The 17,489-nt window shown below is 39.0% G+C and overlaps 1 protein-coding gene across 24 annotated transcripts in view; it reads left to right on the forward strand.

Annotated features, from left to right (window-relative positions):
• MBTD1 (mbt domain containing 1) overlaps window positions 1–15,754 on the forward strand; it is a 71,415-nt gene extending 55,661 nt beyond the window's left edge. For 12 of the 24 annotated variants that reach the window (XM_082704605.1, XM_082704604.1, XM_082704599.1 and 9 more), the window contains 5 exons: window positions 1,280–1,427; window positions 2,288–2,370; window positions 2,819–3,053; window positions 3,549–3,626; window positions 12,517–15,754. In XM_082704605.1, the coding sequence (XP_082560731.1) occupies window positions 1,280–1,427; window positions 2,288–2,370; window positions 2,819–3,053; window positions 3,549–3,626; window positions 12,517–12,635 (663 nt within the window). In that variant the 3' untranslated portion in view covers window positions 12,636–15,754. Of the gene's footprint in view, window positions 1–1,279; window positions 1,428–2,287; window positions 2,371–2,818; window positions 3,054–3,548; window positions 3,627–7,328; window positions 7,521–7,687; window positions 8,098–12,516 lie in introns of those variants that run through there. The other 12 variants (XM_082704612.1, XM_082704594.1, XM_082704614.1 and 9 more) reach the window with 3 other exon arrangements.
• The last annotated feature ends 1,735 nt before the right edge of the window (window positions 15,755–17,489 follow it).

Genomic DNA, 17,489 nt, shown 5'->3' on the forward strand with positions numbered 1-17,489 from the left:
ATGTAGTGGAAAGAGAGTTGATGGCACAGATAGAAGAACTAACTTTAGGAGGAGTCATGGGACCTGGTGCTTGCTCACCTTTAAAGCTGGCTTTGACACCCTGCATGGACTCTCAGAGGGTGTGTTTAGCACACAGGGAAAAGGCGGGACTAAGACACTGCAAGGGACACAAACTTCCAGCAGACCTGGAGAGGAGTTGTAGGCGTGGAGGTTGATTACTGAAACAATGTGTGTAGGTGACATCGCCAAAACAGAAAAGGTCCAAGATCAGAAATGTAAGGGTTGGAGGTAAAAGGACACCACCAACAGGAACAGGTAGTAGACTGTAATATAATGTGAGTCTGGGAGAAAACGTTTCAGAAAGTTGAGAGTAGTCAGCAGGTGTAGGAATACTTCAGGGACACTGAGGTTTGAGGAGGGTGCGAGTTGGAGGAAAGGTACTTGGTCACCCTCTGGTCAGACTTGGTCACTGGTGATTTTAGCATTTTAGTAGGATCAGGACAGATCAGACTGCAAAGACACATAGTATATACCTGCAAGTGGGTATCTAGGTGAAGTGTCTAGGAGTTCATCTTACTATTCTTGTACCTTTTCCATGTTTCAAAACAAAGTATCTTTAATAGCTTAAGTGTAATGGAAATTGGAAGACATTAGAAGATAAGAAATAGTGTTTTTGGAGCAAAGTACCAGCAGTAATAGGACAAGATGGAAAAGTTTGTCTTGCGGTGTAGGATACCACGTCTTAAAAGAGAGGTGCAAAAAAAGGAATATGGGAACCCTTGCACAGAGTGACCTTAGTTTCTGTTAGAAAGGAACATGGGTGTGTGTAGCATAAGAGAGTTAAAGCAGAGGCTTGACGAAGCTGGAAAAGGTTTGGGAAAACTCCTCTGTGTGGTAAATCAGGAGAAAGAAGTAAAGTTAAGATGAATGGGACCTCAAAGCTCACCGAGACAGGACAGTTAAATTGGAGACGAACACTCAGCCCTGTTTCATGGGGCCACAGAAGCCAGCACTTTAGCCACTGGCAAAGGCACAATTTGTCCTAGACCTCTTAAGTCACTTCTGTGTAACCCTGCTTTTGTTCTGGTACATACTGCAATCTACAGAGGTTTTTCATTATCATTTCAGTTAGTTAAATATTTCAGTGAAGAAGCGTTTTTCACTTTGAAGAGACCATTATGTAATAGATTTTCCTTTCTTTTAGAATGTCAGTTTAAAGGGTTGCTTTTATAATAGTAGTACCTAATTTCACATACTTGGAATTCTCTTAATTTGAAAGGTGCTGGCTGATGGATTCCTGATGATTGGGATCGATGGCTCAGAAGCAGCAGATGGATCTGACTGGTTCTGTTATCATGCAACCTCCCCTTCTATTTTCCCTGTTGGTTTCTGTGAAATTAACATGATTGAACTTACTCCACCTAGAGGTACTTCATCCTAATATGTACACTGGGTCTTCATCCTTGCCTTCTTTTTACATGGTATCTACTGACATCATTTAACCCAGCCCTGGATTTGGTGCTGTGTGAACCTATGATACGTGCATATATGTAGATAAACGTGCATATACACAAGAGGTGTGGGGTGCTCTGAAAATATAAAGCACTGTATTCTAGCTAGCTTTCATAAATTATATTAGTTTGAATTTTTCCTAAACATCTATACATTTTATAATATGAATTGGTATTCTCCAAGCCCTATTGAGATGATGAGATAGGTAATTGCACACATAAACTTTTGTTAAAAATAGCTACAGGCTAAAGCCTTTGAGGGAAAGCAAGTTTCCATCTTTAGAGTATCATGTGACTAAAAAAAAAGAGGCATACCCTTAAATATCTCTCAAGGCTTAACCAGTGTCTTTCCTAATTTCAGTATCAGAGCCTTGGGTTTTTCTCTTAAGAAAAGAAGGGGGGGGGACTAAAACAGGTCTGTAAAAATAGTATTTCCCCAACCAATTTTCTTTCTTGGAAAGACAGAAAAGTATCACTGTGAAGGATGAAATGTTAGATTGTCCTAAGTCTAGGATTTTAAATGCAAAATTCTGGAACTCTTGTGGACAGGAGAGAGACACTTTTGAATTAGGTGAGAAGGTGTACCTATGTCTGTCTAGAAACAAAAGAAAATCCTTATAACATGGAGGAATGGTTGCATTTGAATATATTAGAGCAAGAGTTTATTATATAATCTAAAATCTGAGCTCCCTGTATACTAAGTTAACTTTATATCTACATTTTAATCTTTCGCTAATTTTAAATGAACTGCTAGTTAAATGAGGTGTGTTTTTCAGGTTACACAAAACTTCCTTTTAAATGGTTTGACTACCTCAGGGAAACTGGCTCCATTGCAGCACCAGTAAAACTATTTAATAAGGTAAGTTGAAATAATGGCATAATAATTATGTGGAGTTTTTTTGATGCCTCGCAAATGCAAATCACTGTTGATCAAAGAGTCTTTGATTAACAAATATACAGTAATAAAACAATATATTTTCTTTACCTAGGATATGAAGCTCATTTTCAAAGTTGGCTTCATTTTTAATCCGAGTAAAATAGAAATGAATACGTTTTCCAACTAGTTTCTTATGTAACTTCACCTTCATGTGTTTTATTTTTTAATTTTTTAATTTTTTTATTAACATATAATGGATTATTCACCTTCATATGTTTTAATAATTAAAGAATTTTTTAGGGTTTTTTTGTTTATTTAAATTGGGTTATTTGGTTACGTTGCTTTTTTTTTACCCCCCTCTTTCTTGGTGATAGTGGACTCGTGCTGCCTTCTTTTCACCAGTGGTAATGCTTTGCTTCTTCTATGTCAGGATGTTCCAAATCACGGATTTCGTGTAGGAATGAAATTAGAAGCAGTAGATCTCATGGAGCCACGGTTAATATGTGTAGCCACAGTAACTCGAATTATTCATCGTCTCTTGAGGATACACTTTGACGGATGGGAAGAAGAGTACGATCAGTGGGTAGACTGTGAGTCCCCTGACCTCTATCCTGTAGGGTGGTGTCAGTTAACTGGATATCAGCTACAGCCTCCGGCTTCACAGTGTAAGTTGGTATACAGAAAAGGTGTCCTTTTGTAAAAATCAGCAATTCTCCAGAGGACTGTTTCACATAAGTCATCTTGTGAGCTCACAGGACAAGAATATACCTTTGTCTGATTGGTTGCCAGGTAAGATCTTAAGACGGAACAACGCTATCACTCAGACCATGGGTACCACCGCAGTGTGAACCCAGTAACCAGTTACATAATGACTCTAGACAGAAACACCAGAGTAAGAGCAGCCGCCCAATGCAGCTGGACTTGTGTTAACGAGTTTGAAATGATAGGCTACAGTGTATTTTACAAAATAAGTGCTTACTGAATCAGTAATGGAATCTGTCTGGTATCATGGGTTTTACAGGAACACGCACCCTTATTTTCTAAGCATCATGTACTTTTATAAGCATAATGGTTTTGGTAAAGATAATTCGTCTAAGTTGTATCTAGAGATGTGAGCTCGGAGTGCTTATCTGGTACCAATTTTCCTTTTTATTTTTCAGCGTCAAGAGAAAGCCAATCAGGTTCTTCAAAACAGAAGAAAAAGGCTAAGTCCCAGCAATACAAAGGACATAAGAAAAGTGGGTCACCACATGGTGTTTATATACATTTCCTAAGCTGTTAACCAGTTGGGGTCACAGCATTCTCACACAGAAACTAACATCCCTTGTGAGAGCCAGTGACTGTGCATTATGTATTTTGCTTAAAGGTGCAGTATGCCATAAAAGGCAAACCTCAGTAATGAGAAACACTTCTATTTTAGTGGGCAGGAAAAATGATCACCGTAATATTTTAAAACATGTATGGTGAAGAAGAGAGCACAAATAGTTCTCGAAATAATATGTAAACCTACTGAAAATTAATTTTTTTAATCTTTTTTGTAAAACTTTAAAAAGGGAAGCACTTGATATCTACAGTGACTTAGAGCCTAAGAAGCCCATCCTTACAAATCAAAACTCTCCTTCTAGAATAAGATTTTATAAGAAATTCAAGTTGGTGGCTAGCAAAGGCCTAAAAATTTTTTTCTAAATATGCTTTCTGTATTATTTTTTACCTTCCAATGAGTGGTTATTGGCATTAATAGTCAAATTAATATAGACTATATTGATAGCCCTTAATTTTTACTCTTTTAACATCTTTTCTCCCCCCACATAGGAAGCCACAGGTTTTTCTCTTCATGACACTCCTCATGGACTGTTTCATTCTGAGATAAGATTATTTTTATATAAAGATACTTTCAAAAGCAAAGAGTACATTTAAGGGTTAAAACTAAAACATATTTTTCCAGCTGACTTTCCATATGTTCAGATAAGTTTTAATCTGTCTCATTAACCACCAAGAGACTGAGCAGCATAAAGAATGAAACATGCCCTTACTTTCTGATTACAGACACTTGTTTTATAGTTGCTGTTTTTTTTTCCCACTGGGGGACAAAAAATTTCTACCAGCCACTACCATGGTGCTCTCGTGTCCTTCCAGCATGAAATTATGTCCGCCTCAACACTGATAACCTCCAGGCCTTTCTCTCACTCTTTCTTTTATATCAGAGATATAGGCCTCCCGTTTGTCCAGTTGCTTTTCCCACTAGCTGCTTGTCAGGTTCGATACTCATCTGAAAGAACTCTAGAGAACATTGCCAGGCAGGCAGATCGAAGCAATCCCCATGCCTCCGGAAACAAGGAGGAAGAATTCACATGGAGACTTTGTCAGTGGACTAACCGTAGCACGCATGGTCACTGAGCTTTCTATGAGGTTGGATAGCACAGGCTGTGTTAGCCTGCCTTTTCACTTTCTGTTGGGCAAGACCGAGATTCAGAATTTTCTTTCCAAGATGTTGAATTAAGAACATTTATTATTACATGACATATTTTTTAGAAATAATTTCTGAGCATTGAGTACACATGCCTCCCTTACATTCACATGTCTCCCTCGGTGTGACTTTTGTGGATTTGTTTCCACCTTAAGGGGTTTAACGATTTTGAATTAATTGGGCCAGGGACATGGGAAGAAGTACGAAACTAAAGAAATGATAGTATCAATATGCCAGTTTATAGGGACATTTAATGGTACCACATTTCTTGATAAGCTGGGAAAATGAATTTATGTGTAAATATACCGTGTTCTTTAACTGTAATGTTTTGTAAGGGCTCTTAATATTATGGCATCATCTCGTGCCTTTAAATCGTCATTTGGGCATAGGAAGGAAAAGGACAGTAAGCCCACAGTCCCTTATTAGAAACCCTTGGGACCAGATGTGTTTTGGAATTCAGAATTCTTCAGATTTCAGGAAAGTACAGCGTAGCATATATTACATAACACCCCTTCCAGACTCTGGCACATTTTCTGGAAGTAAAATATATGTAAATGTTTACATTAAATGAGCCAAATAAAGATTAAAAAGAGTATCACCAAGTGAGGTCTGGTTTTGTTGCCAGAGTTTTATAGGAAAACTGAATTTTGGAATTGAGGTTAAGGAATTCCAGTGCCATATGAGTGAAGAAGCAGCGGTCTTCATTGTAACTCCCTGTTTCCTTTATTGTTTTTGTATAGCTCACCAGGTAGTTCATTAGACATTTTTCCTGCAAAACTTGACTTGTCCAAATAGGAAAGAATTTGGGGTCCATAAATGTAATTTAACCATTGCATGCAGTATCATTAGCAGATCAGCCACAGACTCTTCTCTTTTTAAGTTTGCTTACAGATTATTGTATTCGGGCTCTTTGGTTTCATCTTCTGGCTCCTCAGTCTTTTTGTACTCAAAATCATCCATTGGTGTGTTCTTTGGTAGTGTTGCTTTTTGTTTGGTTGTTTTGCGTTTTGTTTTGTTTTGTTTTAGCAGAAATAGTTGATTGGCTTCATTGTTCTAGCTTGTTTTGCAGTGATCTGTGTTCATGCTACAAAGGGATAATCATTGACCAGTGCTCTTAAATAACGATCGTGTTCTGCCAAGAGAATCAGATAGACAGTTGCGTGCGTGTGTCTGTCCAATATGAAAAGCCTTATTTTTTTCAAGGTTTGGTAATTCTAGAGCTGGAAACCCAGCACACTAATTTCTGAACCATCTTTAGGGGACTGTTAGAAGCAGTAGAGAGCTGGAGATCCTCCTTGGAGTTTTACCTCTGAGTGTGTCATACATTAGGAAAAGTCTAAATGATTTGCTGCATGTGATTTTGGTTCGGCAGTTGAGAGTTGAATGTATACTCACACCTGGCTTTAGTCTCCAGACCATTTTACAGAAGAATACTGTCTGACTTAGATTTATCTTTTAGTCCTGATTTTGTGAAGCATAATTTCTGATTGCTCTTGCTTTGATCGCTCATATACTCTGGAAGAAAACAGATACAATTTATAGTCCCAGAGGTATGTAAGTATCCTTCAGCTTTCAGCCTGACTAACGCAATATGTTGGCTCAGTATTTGCAAAGTTTAGAATATTTTTTGCTGGTGAAAGCATTGTATAAATCTTCAAAGGCTTATATTTGCTTATGAAACTATGACCAAAAGGTGTTTCAAAAGAAATTAGATTGCTTAAGTACTTGCAGGCAACAAGCTTTAAATTTTAGAAATGCTTTTCAGAGTAAGAATTGTGTTTTCTAAAAGACTGGATTGTAATCCGAAAGGTAGGAGAGCACATTTCATATCAGTAAATCCTGCCACCTAGATAATACATTGATTCAGCCATTCAATTCTCCCCAAAAGCCAATCCTTTCACCTTATATGGCATTGAAATGCTACCCAACAAGTGGGGTTTTAAAACTTTCTCTCTCTCTTATTGGATTTTCAGCCTCCTTCAAGGTAAAATTTTCTTGAAGGAAGTTAGCCTGCTATTCTCTACACCGAATGTTCTAGGTGGTTCATTTTGCTTTGTTGTATTTTATTTCATTTTATTTTTTTAAGATTATGTTTTTAAGTAAAAAAACTTAAACTGCGAGTTCGGCCCCACATGCGGCCTGAACTCACAGCCCCGAGGTCAAGAGTCGTAGTGTGCTCCACGGACTGTACCAGCCAGGTGCCCCACTTCGTTGTATTTTAAGTTGATGTTAAGAGTCGGGAGCCAGGATCCCCAGGCTCTCAGAGACCAGAAGTAATCTCCCCCATCACTCACCCTGAGCATACACCCCCACAGGTACACACCCTCACAGTCCTTGTTTCCAGAAATACAGACCTTGCATAGTCGGTTCTCTTTCCAGAGTATCCTATGCAACACAGTCTTTCCTAGTTATAATGCACTTTTCTTACCACACATGTAAGTAAAAGCTTACTTTAGTTTGACTTGATATTTAGAGAGGAAGATGCCAGTTGGGAAGAAGCCTGTCAGTTTGTCGAGCCTGCCCATGACAGGTGGGGTGCGGAGGAGCTTCTCTGGTGACGAAGAGTTGACTCCTCCTCCATATCGAACCCTTCCAGCACAGACAGCCCCAGAGGCCTTCCCACCTCCCAGCACTAGCCGAGAGTTCAGTCCCAGCCTCAAAACAGGTAATAGTCCCCTCCGCACCACAGGTACTACAGGGGTTGAAAGTCTGGGCAGGGCGGTGGGAGACAAAGCATGGTCCGGCATGACAGATGCTGACTCATTAAATTTTTCTTTTTTTTTTTTTTCTTTTTTTTTTTTTTTTTTCAACTAAAAACTTCATCTTCACTAGTCCTTGGGAGTCACTTCACTGAAGTTGAATCATCAGGGAGGGATTTTTATTTTCTTTTAAACCACTTCTTGAGCCTCACATGAAGGTAAAGCTCATCGTTTCAGTTGGTGGAATTGTGAGACAACTTGTACTGTTCCATGGTTTCATTAAAATAGTTGAACATTTTCCATTGCAGAATTCTATGTGGTGTGACCTGGGGGAGAAGGACACCATGAGGGATCAGCCTGATTAATCAGACTCAAAGATGAGGCTTTTTGTCTCTCACTCACTAGGAAGGATGTGTTTTGTGTTCCTGTGGAATTTGGGGTCTGGTGGTAACACTGTGACCGCCACTAGTTGAATAACATGAACTTGGACCTAAATTCTTGTATAATTTTGGTGTTGAATTTGAGTAAAATTTATTCCCATAACTTTATGTTTCTGTATTTACACCGATTCAGTAAGTGACATTTAATTTGAATTTAATTGATCTGGCCAAGCTAGTACATTGTAAGGAAAACTGCAAAAGGTTTAGCCCTTCGTAGTTGTTGAGAGCAAATGTGTTTATCATAGAGTGCCTGAGAGGCTTCACTTGCTTGTGATGAACTTCAGGAGTGAGTCGGGAGAGACGGCTTCGTTGCCTGAGTCCTACAGGCCTTGGCATGTGTTCTGCTGTATCCTACCTGTTGCTACACCGTGGTTTTATTCAGTCAACGGTCTTCACAATGTTTGTGTGTTGGAAACCCTGATGGGACTTGATACCTAGCTCTGTTTTCTTCTTCTTCCTCTGTTTGATAATGCCTTTATGTCTGAAGTTTTTTGGGGTTTTGGCTTTTGTGGGGTGTTTTTGGCTTTTTTTTGTGGGTGTGGATTTTGGTTTTGTTTTATTTTGTGGGAGGAGGTGGGGGGGGGGGGGCTTTTGCCTTTTGTTGTTTAGCTTTTGCCTCCCTACCAGTGTATTGGGTCATCTTCATCCTTCCTAGTCTGTCTCTCTGAAGATCACTCTGATATCCTTACATCTAGAGGAAATTACTATGCCTTTTTTGTATTTAAAAAAATAGACTAGGACTGCAAACTTAAGTTTATCTGCTCCTCAGTGGAAAAACGTTCAAAGTCTAAAGAACATTTCAGTTTCTCTTGTTTGTCTCTCTGACTTTGTTTTTGTACTTGTTATTTATGACATATTCTTCTTTAACATAAGTCATTAACTATAGATATTGTGAGCTCTGAATATGTTTGAATTTTTATTGGGTGTTAGGTGTTTTCTTTAAGCATTGGACTAACTTATGTGTGTGTCAGGTTCTGTGAGAGGTTACTGATTCATGTAAAATAGAACTTCTAGGATTAGCAAGACCCTAGAACTCAGAGTAGACGCGTGGGATGGAAACCAGGGGGTCTCCTACTTGATGCCCTTCTTCCACCAATGTCTGTAGTGCCACCTCAGCTGGGGGCACATCTCTTGGGACATGGTGTGATCTTTCTCTGCTGAAAGTGTGTGGGGACTACATTCCCTGTCTTAATTACCTGAAAGCTGTAGTTTGATTAGCTACTGAGACTTTATTATTTCTGGACTATCCTAGCTAGGAAAATATGATTTCCATTAGCTTATCTCTTGAGATGTTAGTGAGTAGAGCCCACAAAGTGACTTCCTTTTAAAAAATGGCACTCGGGAGATGCACTTGCGTAGAAGTTGGCATCTGGCCACAGGGTCTATTTTATTTCATCCATCATTCATTGAGAATAAGGCCTGGAAAAGAGAAATGATTAGCCTGAAGACACCAGACAGGCTTTATTTTAGGTTCCATGAAAACAGTGAAACTTTGCATGAAAGCATTCTACATCTGAGTGAACGGTTTCACCTTTATCTTAAGTTACTTTATTTTAAGCACATTGTTTCCATATTTTAACATGTATAGAAGCATAATCCAGAAATTCATTGTTAATAGTAAATGCAAATAGCTTCAGAACTGTTTAGAATCTCAGCTTACCTTTCTTACATTTCAAAAAAACAAAAAACAAAGTAACATCGGTTTGAATGGAACGCGTTTGGTCTTGAAGCACCCAAGTTCTTTTCTCATTCATGTAGCCATCTGACCATCCTATAATAAGATACTGTTTCAACCAACCTTTTATCGTGGGTACTGCACCTTTAATGAACTTGGGGTTTTTCTTTCCTATGTATTTATTTTCACAGCATTGTTCAAATGTCCTTAACAATTAATGTGTGTTGGTTAGATTTAAAAGATAACTAGTATATACTTGATACTCTCCATAAAAGTATTTTTAATTTTTTTTTTTACAAAGAAAAGAACTACACAGTCTTGTTTGCTTTGAGTTTCAGCAGTCTGATTCGTGTTTGTTTTGTTGTTATTCTAGGCATAGTGTATTCACTTTTCTGTCTTTGGGCTATGAATTTTCTTAACACCATTACCAAAACAAGTACCAAAGTAAAATGAAATGAATTGACATCTCTCAAAAGAGTATTATTTAAATTATTGAGTAAGGTGTCAAAGACCTTAAGATTTCTTTTTAAAGTAACCTCTACAGCCACTGTGGGGCTTGAACTCACAACACTGAGATCAAGAGTCGCATGTTCTGCGGACTGAGCCGGCCAGGCACCCAGGAACCAGTATTTTTGGAACTAACCTTTTATAACTAAGATTAGGACGGAAAACATTTTTCTATGACTATACTGTTTAACTCTAAAAGTGTAACCATTTTAGGGCACCTGGGGGGCTCAGTTGGTCAAGTGTCTGCCTTTGGCTCAGGTCATGATCCCAGGGTCCTGGGATGGAGTCCCACATCAGGCTCCCTGCTCTGCAGTGGGTCTTCTTCTCCCTCTCCCCCTCGCTGGTGGGTACATGAGCCGCGCTCTCACTCTTTCTCGGAAAAATAAGTAAAATCTTTAAAAATAAGAAAGTAAAATTGTAACCATTTTAATATGGTTCCACATGGTGACACTGTCTAGTTAGTACTTCATGAAAACTTAGCTCACTATTTATCTAAATACTCTGAGTCCTAATTCTTCTCATAAATTGAACTTTTTTCTATATAAGCAGTTCCCAGTTTACATCCCGTGTATGTGCTCATCCCGTCTTTCCAATCACAATGGAAAGATCCACAGTGGAAGAAACAAGAAGTCTGCACTTTTTATTTGGAGCTCGTGCCTGCAGGCAGCAGATGGGTGCTCTCAGGGAGCATGAGCTCACCAGCACGAGCGGGGGCCACACGCAGTGCATCCACATCTGTGCCACATCTGTGGCAGGCACCGTGGCAGAGGGAGGCTCGGGCTGCCCAGCTACAGAGCACAGCAGCCAGAGAGTTCCCACCGATCGCAGCCCCTGGAGATGGCTGGCCTCCCTGTGCCAAGTCTGCCTGCTTTCCCAGGTCTTAGGTGAAACCTCTTGTCTCAGAGCAGTCAGTCCAATTCAAAAGAACCATGGGACACAGGCCAGGGAGCAGGAAGGACACAGTTTGTGACCTCTGATGGAACACATCTGTGTGCTGAAGAAATTGGAAAAGGAAACTAGCCCTGCTCACCACGGGATTAGATTCCAATCCGCGTCACTGTTACCATGCTGGATCACCTATCCTTTCAATTATTTGGAATTTGACCAATCAGTTTTGGTTAAACAGTAACATTTTTAAGAAACCTGGACACGTCTCTGAGAGGTTGGTAGTTAGATAATTTTTTATTTAAAAAGTAGGGACGAAGATAGGAAAATCTCAGAATTAAACAGCCTGAAGTTTTTGCCCAAGGCTACTGCTGGGCCCCCCAAAGAAGAAATTTCTCTTTCTCATCATCTTTGCCCTCCCTCCTGTCCCTAAGGATTCTGACTAACTAGCATGACTTCAGTGGCTGCAAAGAAATCTAAGCCCCACTGAAAATATTAGAAACTGAGAAACTGGAGAAGAAAAAAAAACGAAGGAAACTAGAAAATCGTTGTCCACAGAAGACCCCCTGATATATGACCTGTTTATAAATTGAGGACTGCCTATACTGTTGGGTTTGTGCTCAGTGGGTAAAACATGCTATTCTTAATCTCAGGGTCAAGATTTCAAGCCCCCGTGGGGTGTGGAACCTACTTAAAATTTGGGGAAAAAAAGGAAAAAATGAGGTCCTCAGATAAGGACTCCAGCAGTACTGCCATCAGGTGATGCCATTGGCAGTGTTCACTGTTCTGCACCAGTGATTTTCTCATTGCCAATGTCAGACAAGTTTCGTTTTGCCTAAAATAATTACTCAATTTTTCCAGTTATTTTAGTTTTAATACAGGTGATCTAATATCAGTTATCATTTGTTTTTATAAATATGTAAAATACATATATACATAATACCCATCTTATAGATGATAGAAATCTTTGTTTTATTTATAAGTACTATCTTAATATTATCAAATTTCTATCTTTTTTTCTGCAGGGAGTCTTTTTAGTAAAGGTACTCCTTGGAAATAATAAGACTGCATTGAAGTCCTATTTATTGGGTTGTTACTCATTTTAAATATTATAATTCAGAATAATGTGAGAAATATATCATTGTATAGACCTTGACATAAAAGTGAATACTACACTGTAAGAGAAATTCTAATTGTTCTCGCCAAATTAGTGCCATGATCTTGACCATTTCATTGAAGATGTCTGTCGTGCAGTATCTTACAGTTCCTTTATGGAACTTTCCTTAACTGCTGATATACTTTGAAAATTGAAATGAATTAAATGTTCCTACTTTGGGGGGTTAATTTTTAGAGCTATCGAAGACATGTAAAGTTAGTGGAACCTGAAGACTGAAAGTAATCTGCATTTTCTAGAAAGGCTTAATAACATCGCATACGTTTATCCCTTTCATGCAGTGACTACATTGCAGCTGAAGGAGGAGTTGATAGACGGAGAGGATTATAATTTCCTCCAAGGAGCATCTGATCAGGAAAGCAATGGCTCTGCCAACTTCTACATCAAACAAGAGCCCTGAGAGGGCTCCAAAACTGAGGGCGGGAGGGGAAGAATTTTACACAGGACTGATTTATAATCCCTCAAGCTGTACAGCGGGACTATTCTACTGGGACATTTTGCTAAACATAGAAAATTTCAGTTCCAGATTTTTCAGGTGGGTGGGGAAACTATTTTAGTCGTGGGGGGAAATTTTTCAATTTATAAAGATGGACAATTTTTGTGTTGTATTTGAAGCTTTTGAAAGAATTTTGTAATATTTTCCAAGTTTGGATTTATGTGCATTGTTAACAACTGAAATTCTAACTTTTTGGTAAGATTAAAGTTTAGGTAGCAGGATTGAAGGAAATGATTTAAGAAGGATATAGTTGTAAATGCAAATGAACTGTCATTACAAATGAACCTTTTTTGGTACCTGTTGGGAAATTTTTGGGATTTTAGAAGTTAGGCCAGTCACATCTCCAGCTTCCTTTGCTGCAGAAATATGCAACTGAGCCCCCCTCTCGTGGAGGGTTCATCACCACATAGATCATGGAAGGGGAATTAAATCCGCTTGGTGGCATTTTGTTGTAGCCCATTTTAAATGTTTGTACAGAAATGTTTTTCATTCTGTGAAAATTTATTTGGAGTTCTATATGAAACTGGAAGAACTCTGATACTTTTATATGTTCTCTTTTAATTAAAAAATGATTAAAATTATCCTAACACTAAAGTGTTAAACTGGAATGGTTGACCAGATGAACAGGATCTCAGTGTACACGTTGAGGGGTTGGGGAAAGTAATAATATTGTCCTTCGTTCATTTTCTTTTCCTTACTAAAGACACCCCACAAGAGGGATTCTGATCAGTTCTCTGCCATTTCCCTCCTTCTGTTAGATAATATAACCACACCCCAAAACAGATGTTCTTCTGTATAACCAGTAGAATCAAATCAAAAGTTGTTTAAAGCCAAAAATCAGTTTAGAATTCAAAATCATTCCAGCTCTGCTTTTAACTATCCTGGCTTTGTTTAAAAAAAAAAAAAAAAAAAACTAATTTGAAAGAGAATTTAATTTTCTTAAAATTCCATATATATATAGGTATATATATATATATTATATATATAATATATATATATAATGAGTTGTCTTTTAATTGTATTCAAAATTAATTTTAACAGTAATAACTGATTTGGACCATTTCAAACATTCCCTACTTTAAAATTCACATGGCTTCCTTTAAAAAACAAAAGGATACAAGGGTAAATGGGTGAAAGGTTTGCTCTCTGCATTTTTCTAACTTTCTGAGTTGTGACTGAATGAGAGAGCTCTAGCGTTTACCAGTGAGGTTCATAAACTAAACTCTCAGGAATTAATTGCATCTGTTCTAGAAGTGCTTCTGGGTCTTAGCCTGGCCTCTTCAGAGTGGTAACATTGACCATCTCCTCTGGAATATAGGTAGGGCTAATTAGAAATTAATCAAAATGATTAACCTCTAAAGTCCTTCAGCCTATGGAATGCTTTAAAAAAAAATGGTAATGGAAAGCCCCAGGAGACCATTTTAGGTAAGATTTTTGTTTGAATTTTAAAATGCATAGAACATTAAAAACCAGCAATTTATTTTCTAAAATATTGCTCTACTTTTGGGAATAATAGCATTGGTAATACGCACAGGTTTACCTCATTCTATGCAAGAGGGGTTAATAACATAAGGTTTTGTAGTTGCTACTGGAAGTAAAATTTGTTACTTTATAGTGTAAGAATGTATGGAATCGCATGTCAACATTTCTTAATACTGACTCTTTAGGGGCATAAATGCAGATCATATCAACGCCAAGTTGATTCTCATGTGTCAAATATATGTGAATTCAGCTGTTAAATTACTGGATATTTATCTTAAACAACCTTACTGAGAGGGACCTACTGTAAATGTGACATCCTCACACTTCCCAAATCTTTAACTTTTAAGAATCTTCCCATAAACGTAAAGCCTAGAAGAAGACTTCCACAGCAGGGCTTAACCATGGTCTTCATTCTCAGGCTCTGGTTCCGTGACAGGAGCTGCAGGGCGTGCCTGCCATACCTGGGGCTTAGGGGCCCTGTGGGGAACTGGGGAAAATCAGGAGGGATTTGATTTGGAGCCTGGTAATTAGTTCTGTGCGCAATGCTCATTTGTTAGCCAGGTCTTAGAAGCTTCCAGTCATACAGCAAAACCAGGCTCTGAGTGTCTTTGAATGTCCCACCTGTTCGTGAAATGTTTCTTGTCTTGATCCCATGATCAACAGTTAAAGGTTGGCAAGGACTTTCTGTGGTCTCAACACAGTCTGAAGCCCTCCTCATTGTTCAGGCTCTAACTCCTGCTGCTGATAAACAGAAAACAAGTTAGTGCAGAGGAGAGTGATGTCTTAGCCATAACTCCAGTCGTATGACCCAATAGCCCCATTCTCTTTTACGGTTCAAAATGTACTGCTGACCTTGGGTTTGTTTTCATTTTTCTCCTCTTAGAATTATTTGGGGATTTTTGGTAGTTTAAACTCTTTAACCTTTTCCTTGCTGTGTATGAGGAAAGCTACAGCTGTTATCAACTTCTTATTCTACGGATACTAACACGGGTTTTCAGTGTTTGTTTGTTTTTATTATATTAATTTTGCGTGATGTGAATACCCTCTCCCATCAATACTTGTATTATGGTGCTATATATTTGGTAATGATCCTTTACTATTGGGAAGGGATTTTAAAAATACTGTGATGAAACTGGGTTGCTTCCTTTGATTTTCATATTTTAAATAAAGCCACAGTCATTTATACAAAAGAAAAGCATCTGTCCCTGGGCAAATCTTTTGAGGACAGAGGTCAAAGTAAACTGCATAAGGTTTTTACATCATTTCTGTATGTATTTGATATATAGATCAATATCTGTACAAATTTAATCTTTTATTTTCTTGGTAACTTGTGATCACTGAGGAAGTATTTGAGACTTTCTCATGAAGTGTATATAATGGCGTGAAAAATTCCTTCAGAGAAACTTATGTTCCTTTCATTTTTACCAAACTGCAAATTTTCAGCATGGATGTGAAAAGCATTAAAATTATAACTTTGTGTACAAGATGAAAATAATTCACTAAATTGCCCTTTTTTACACAAAATAAAACGTTAAAGTTAAGTTGTATTGGAGCAATTCTTTAATACACTTTGGTCTTTGAGGGGTTTCCTTTTTTCTTCAAGATACTGAGTGGCCTTCTACAGGCAAGCCAGGTGCCTTCCTTCCTCACAGAACCTGTGACCCGATGAGGGGAAAGCAGGCAGGGGAGGAACAGTATGCGGGGAGCTGTGTGGACATGGCTGCGTTTGAGCCAGGATTGCACAAAGGTACATGGCCAAGCCATGACACGGCAGAGGGGGTGCGGACTGCTGGTGGGGGGAGTCCATCACTGTAGCTAGAACATGGGGGCAGAGGGTTGGTGTGCTTGCTGGGGAACTTTTTTTTTTTTTAACTCTATTAACCTCAACAGCAGACAAAATTCATAGGATGTAAATAAGTGACCCCAGCTGGCTCTGGCGGTTTCCATGAGGAAGAAATGCAAGACACCCTCCTTTACCAACAACTAAGTCATTAGTAAATTATCCAACTTTACTAAAAAATAAAGCAGTTTGTAGATCATTTTACGGATGTTAAGATAACAGATGGGGGCGCCTGGGTGGCTCAGTGGGTTAAGCCGATGCCTTGGGCTCAGGTCGTGATCTCAGAGTCCTGGGATCCAGTCCCCCATGGGGCTCTCTCCTCAGCGGGGAGCCTGCTTCCCTCTCTCTCTCTGCCTGCCTCTCTGTCTACTTGTGATCTCTTTCTGTCAAATAAATAAATAAAATTTTAAAAAAGAGAGAGAGATAACAGATGGATTGGGACTTCCGGGGTTAATTCCATCATCACACTTCAGAAAAATGTAACACACTGCAAGAAAAAAGTAGATCCTAATTTCTGCCCTGCTTTCTCCCTTAAATGGCTTCCACAGTTGCCTAGTATGTTGGAATTCCCAGCTTGGCTCTCATTTACAGTCCCATGAGCTTTGAGATACACATACTATTCTTGAAACCATTACATGCCCATTGGGAAAACTAGGTTCCTGGTATGCTTTATGCCGAACATACGCTCTGAGAGAACCAAGTGTTTCCCCGAAACTAACTTTACCCTTGTGGTGTTATCCAGCCTTGTGAGATCCAGGGACAACAGTAAAGGATTTCTTCTTGCAGACTGTTACTGAGGCCAGTGCGTTTAATATGCATTCCTAAAAAAAAGTCTGGAACGCATAAAAAGTTCTGAAGGAGGTGTCTGCTCTCACACACTTAGCTGGGTGATAGGATGAGGTCCAAAATCCAAACTTACTCCAGAGGCAGTAACTTTAATCTCACCACAGTCCACCCTTTCTCGCTCAGTAATTGTTCCAAAGTTCACACCATTCCTCTCAACTTGCCCACACCAAGTTAGATTTCAGTTACCCTCCAAACTCAAAATTTTCACTAAAGGTAAAGGTAGTGAGGGACAGTGACCAAGAGCGTGGGGTCCGAAGCCAGCCGCTTTCACTGAAACCATCCTTGTTGATTCTGTAACTTGACTCCCATTTCCTCAGCTGTAAAATGGGGCTACTAGGCCCAATCTCCTAGGAGTTGTGAGGATTATAAATCATATGTGTAGCCTTAGAACAGCCTTGACACAGAGTAAGCCCATAACTGCTCTGTCCATCCAAGTATCTCAGCCCGTGAGTCACTGCAAGACTTCCAGACACATTAAAATACAGATCTGGGGATGTCTGAGTGGCTCAGGTGGTTAAGCATCTGCTTTCGGCTCAGGTCATGATCCCAGGGTGCTGGGATCGAATCCCACATCAGGCTCCTTGCTCAGC

Source organism: Mustela nivalis (genome assembly GCF_964662115.1).
Source record: "Mustela nivalis genome assembly, chromosome: 17".
NCBI lineage: Eukaryota > Metazoa > Chordata > Mammalia > Carnivora > Mustelidae > Mustela > Mustela nivalis.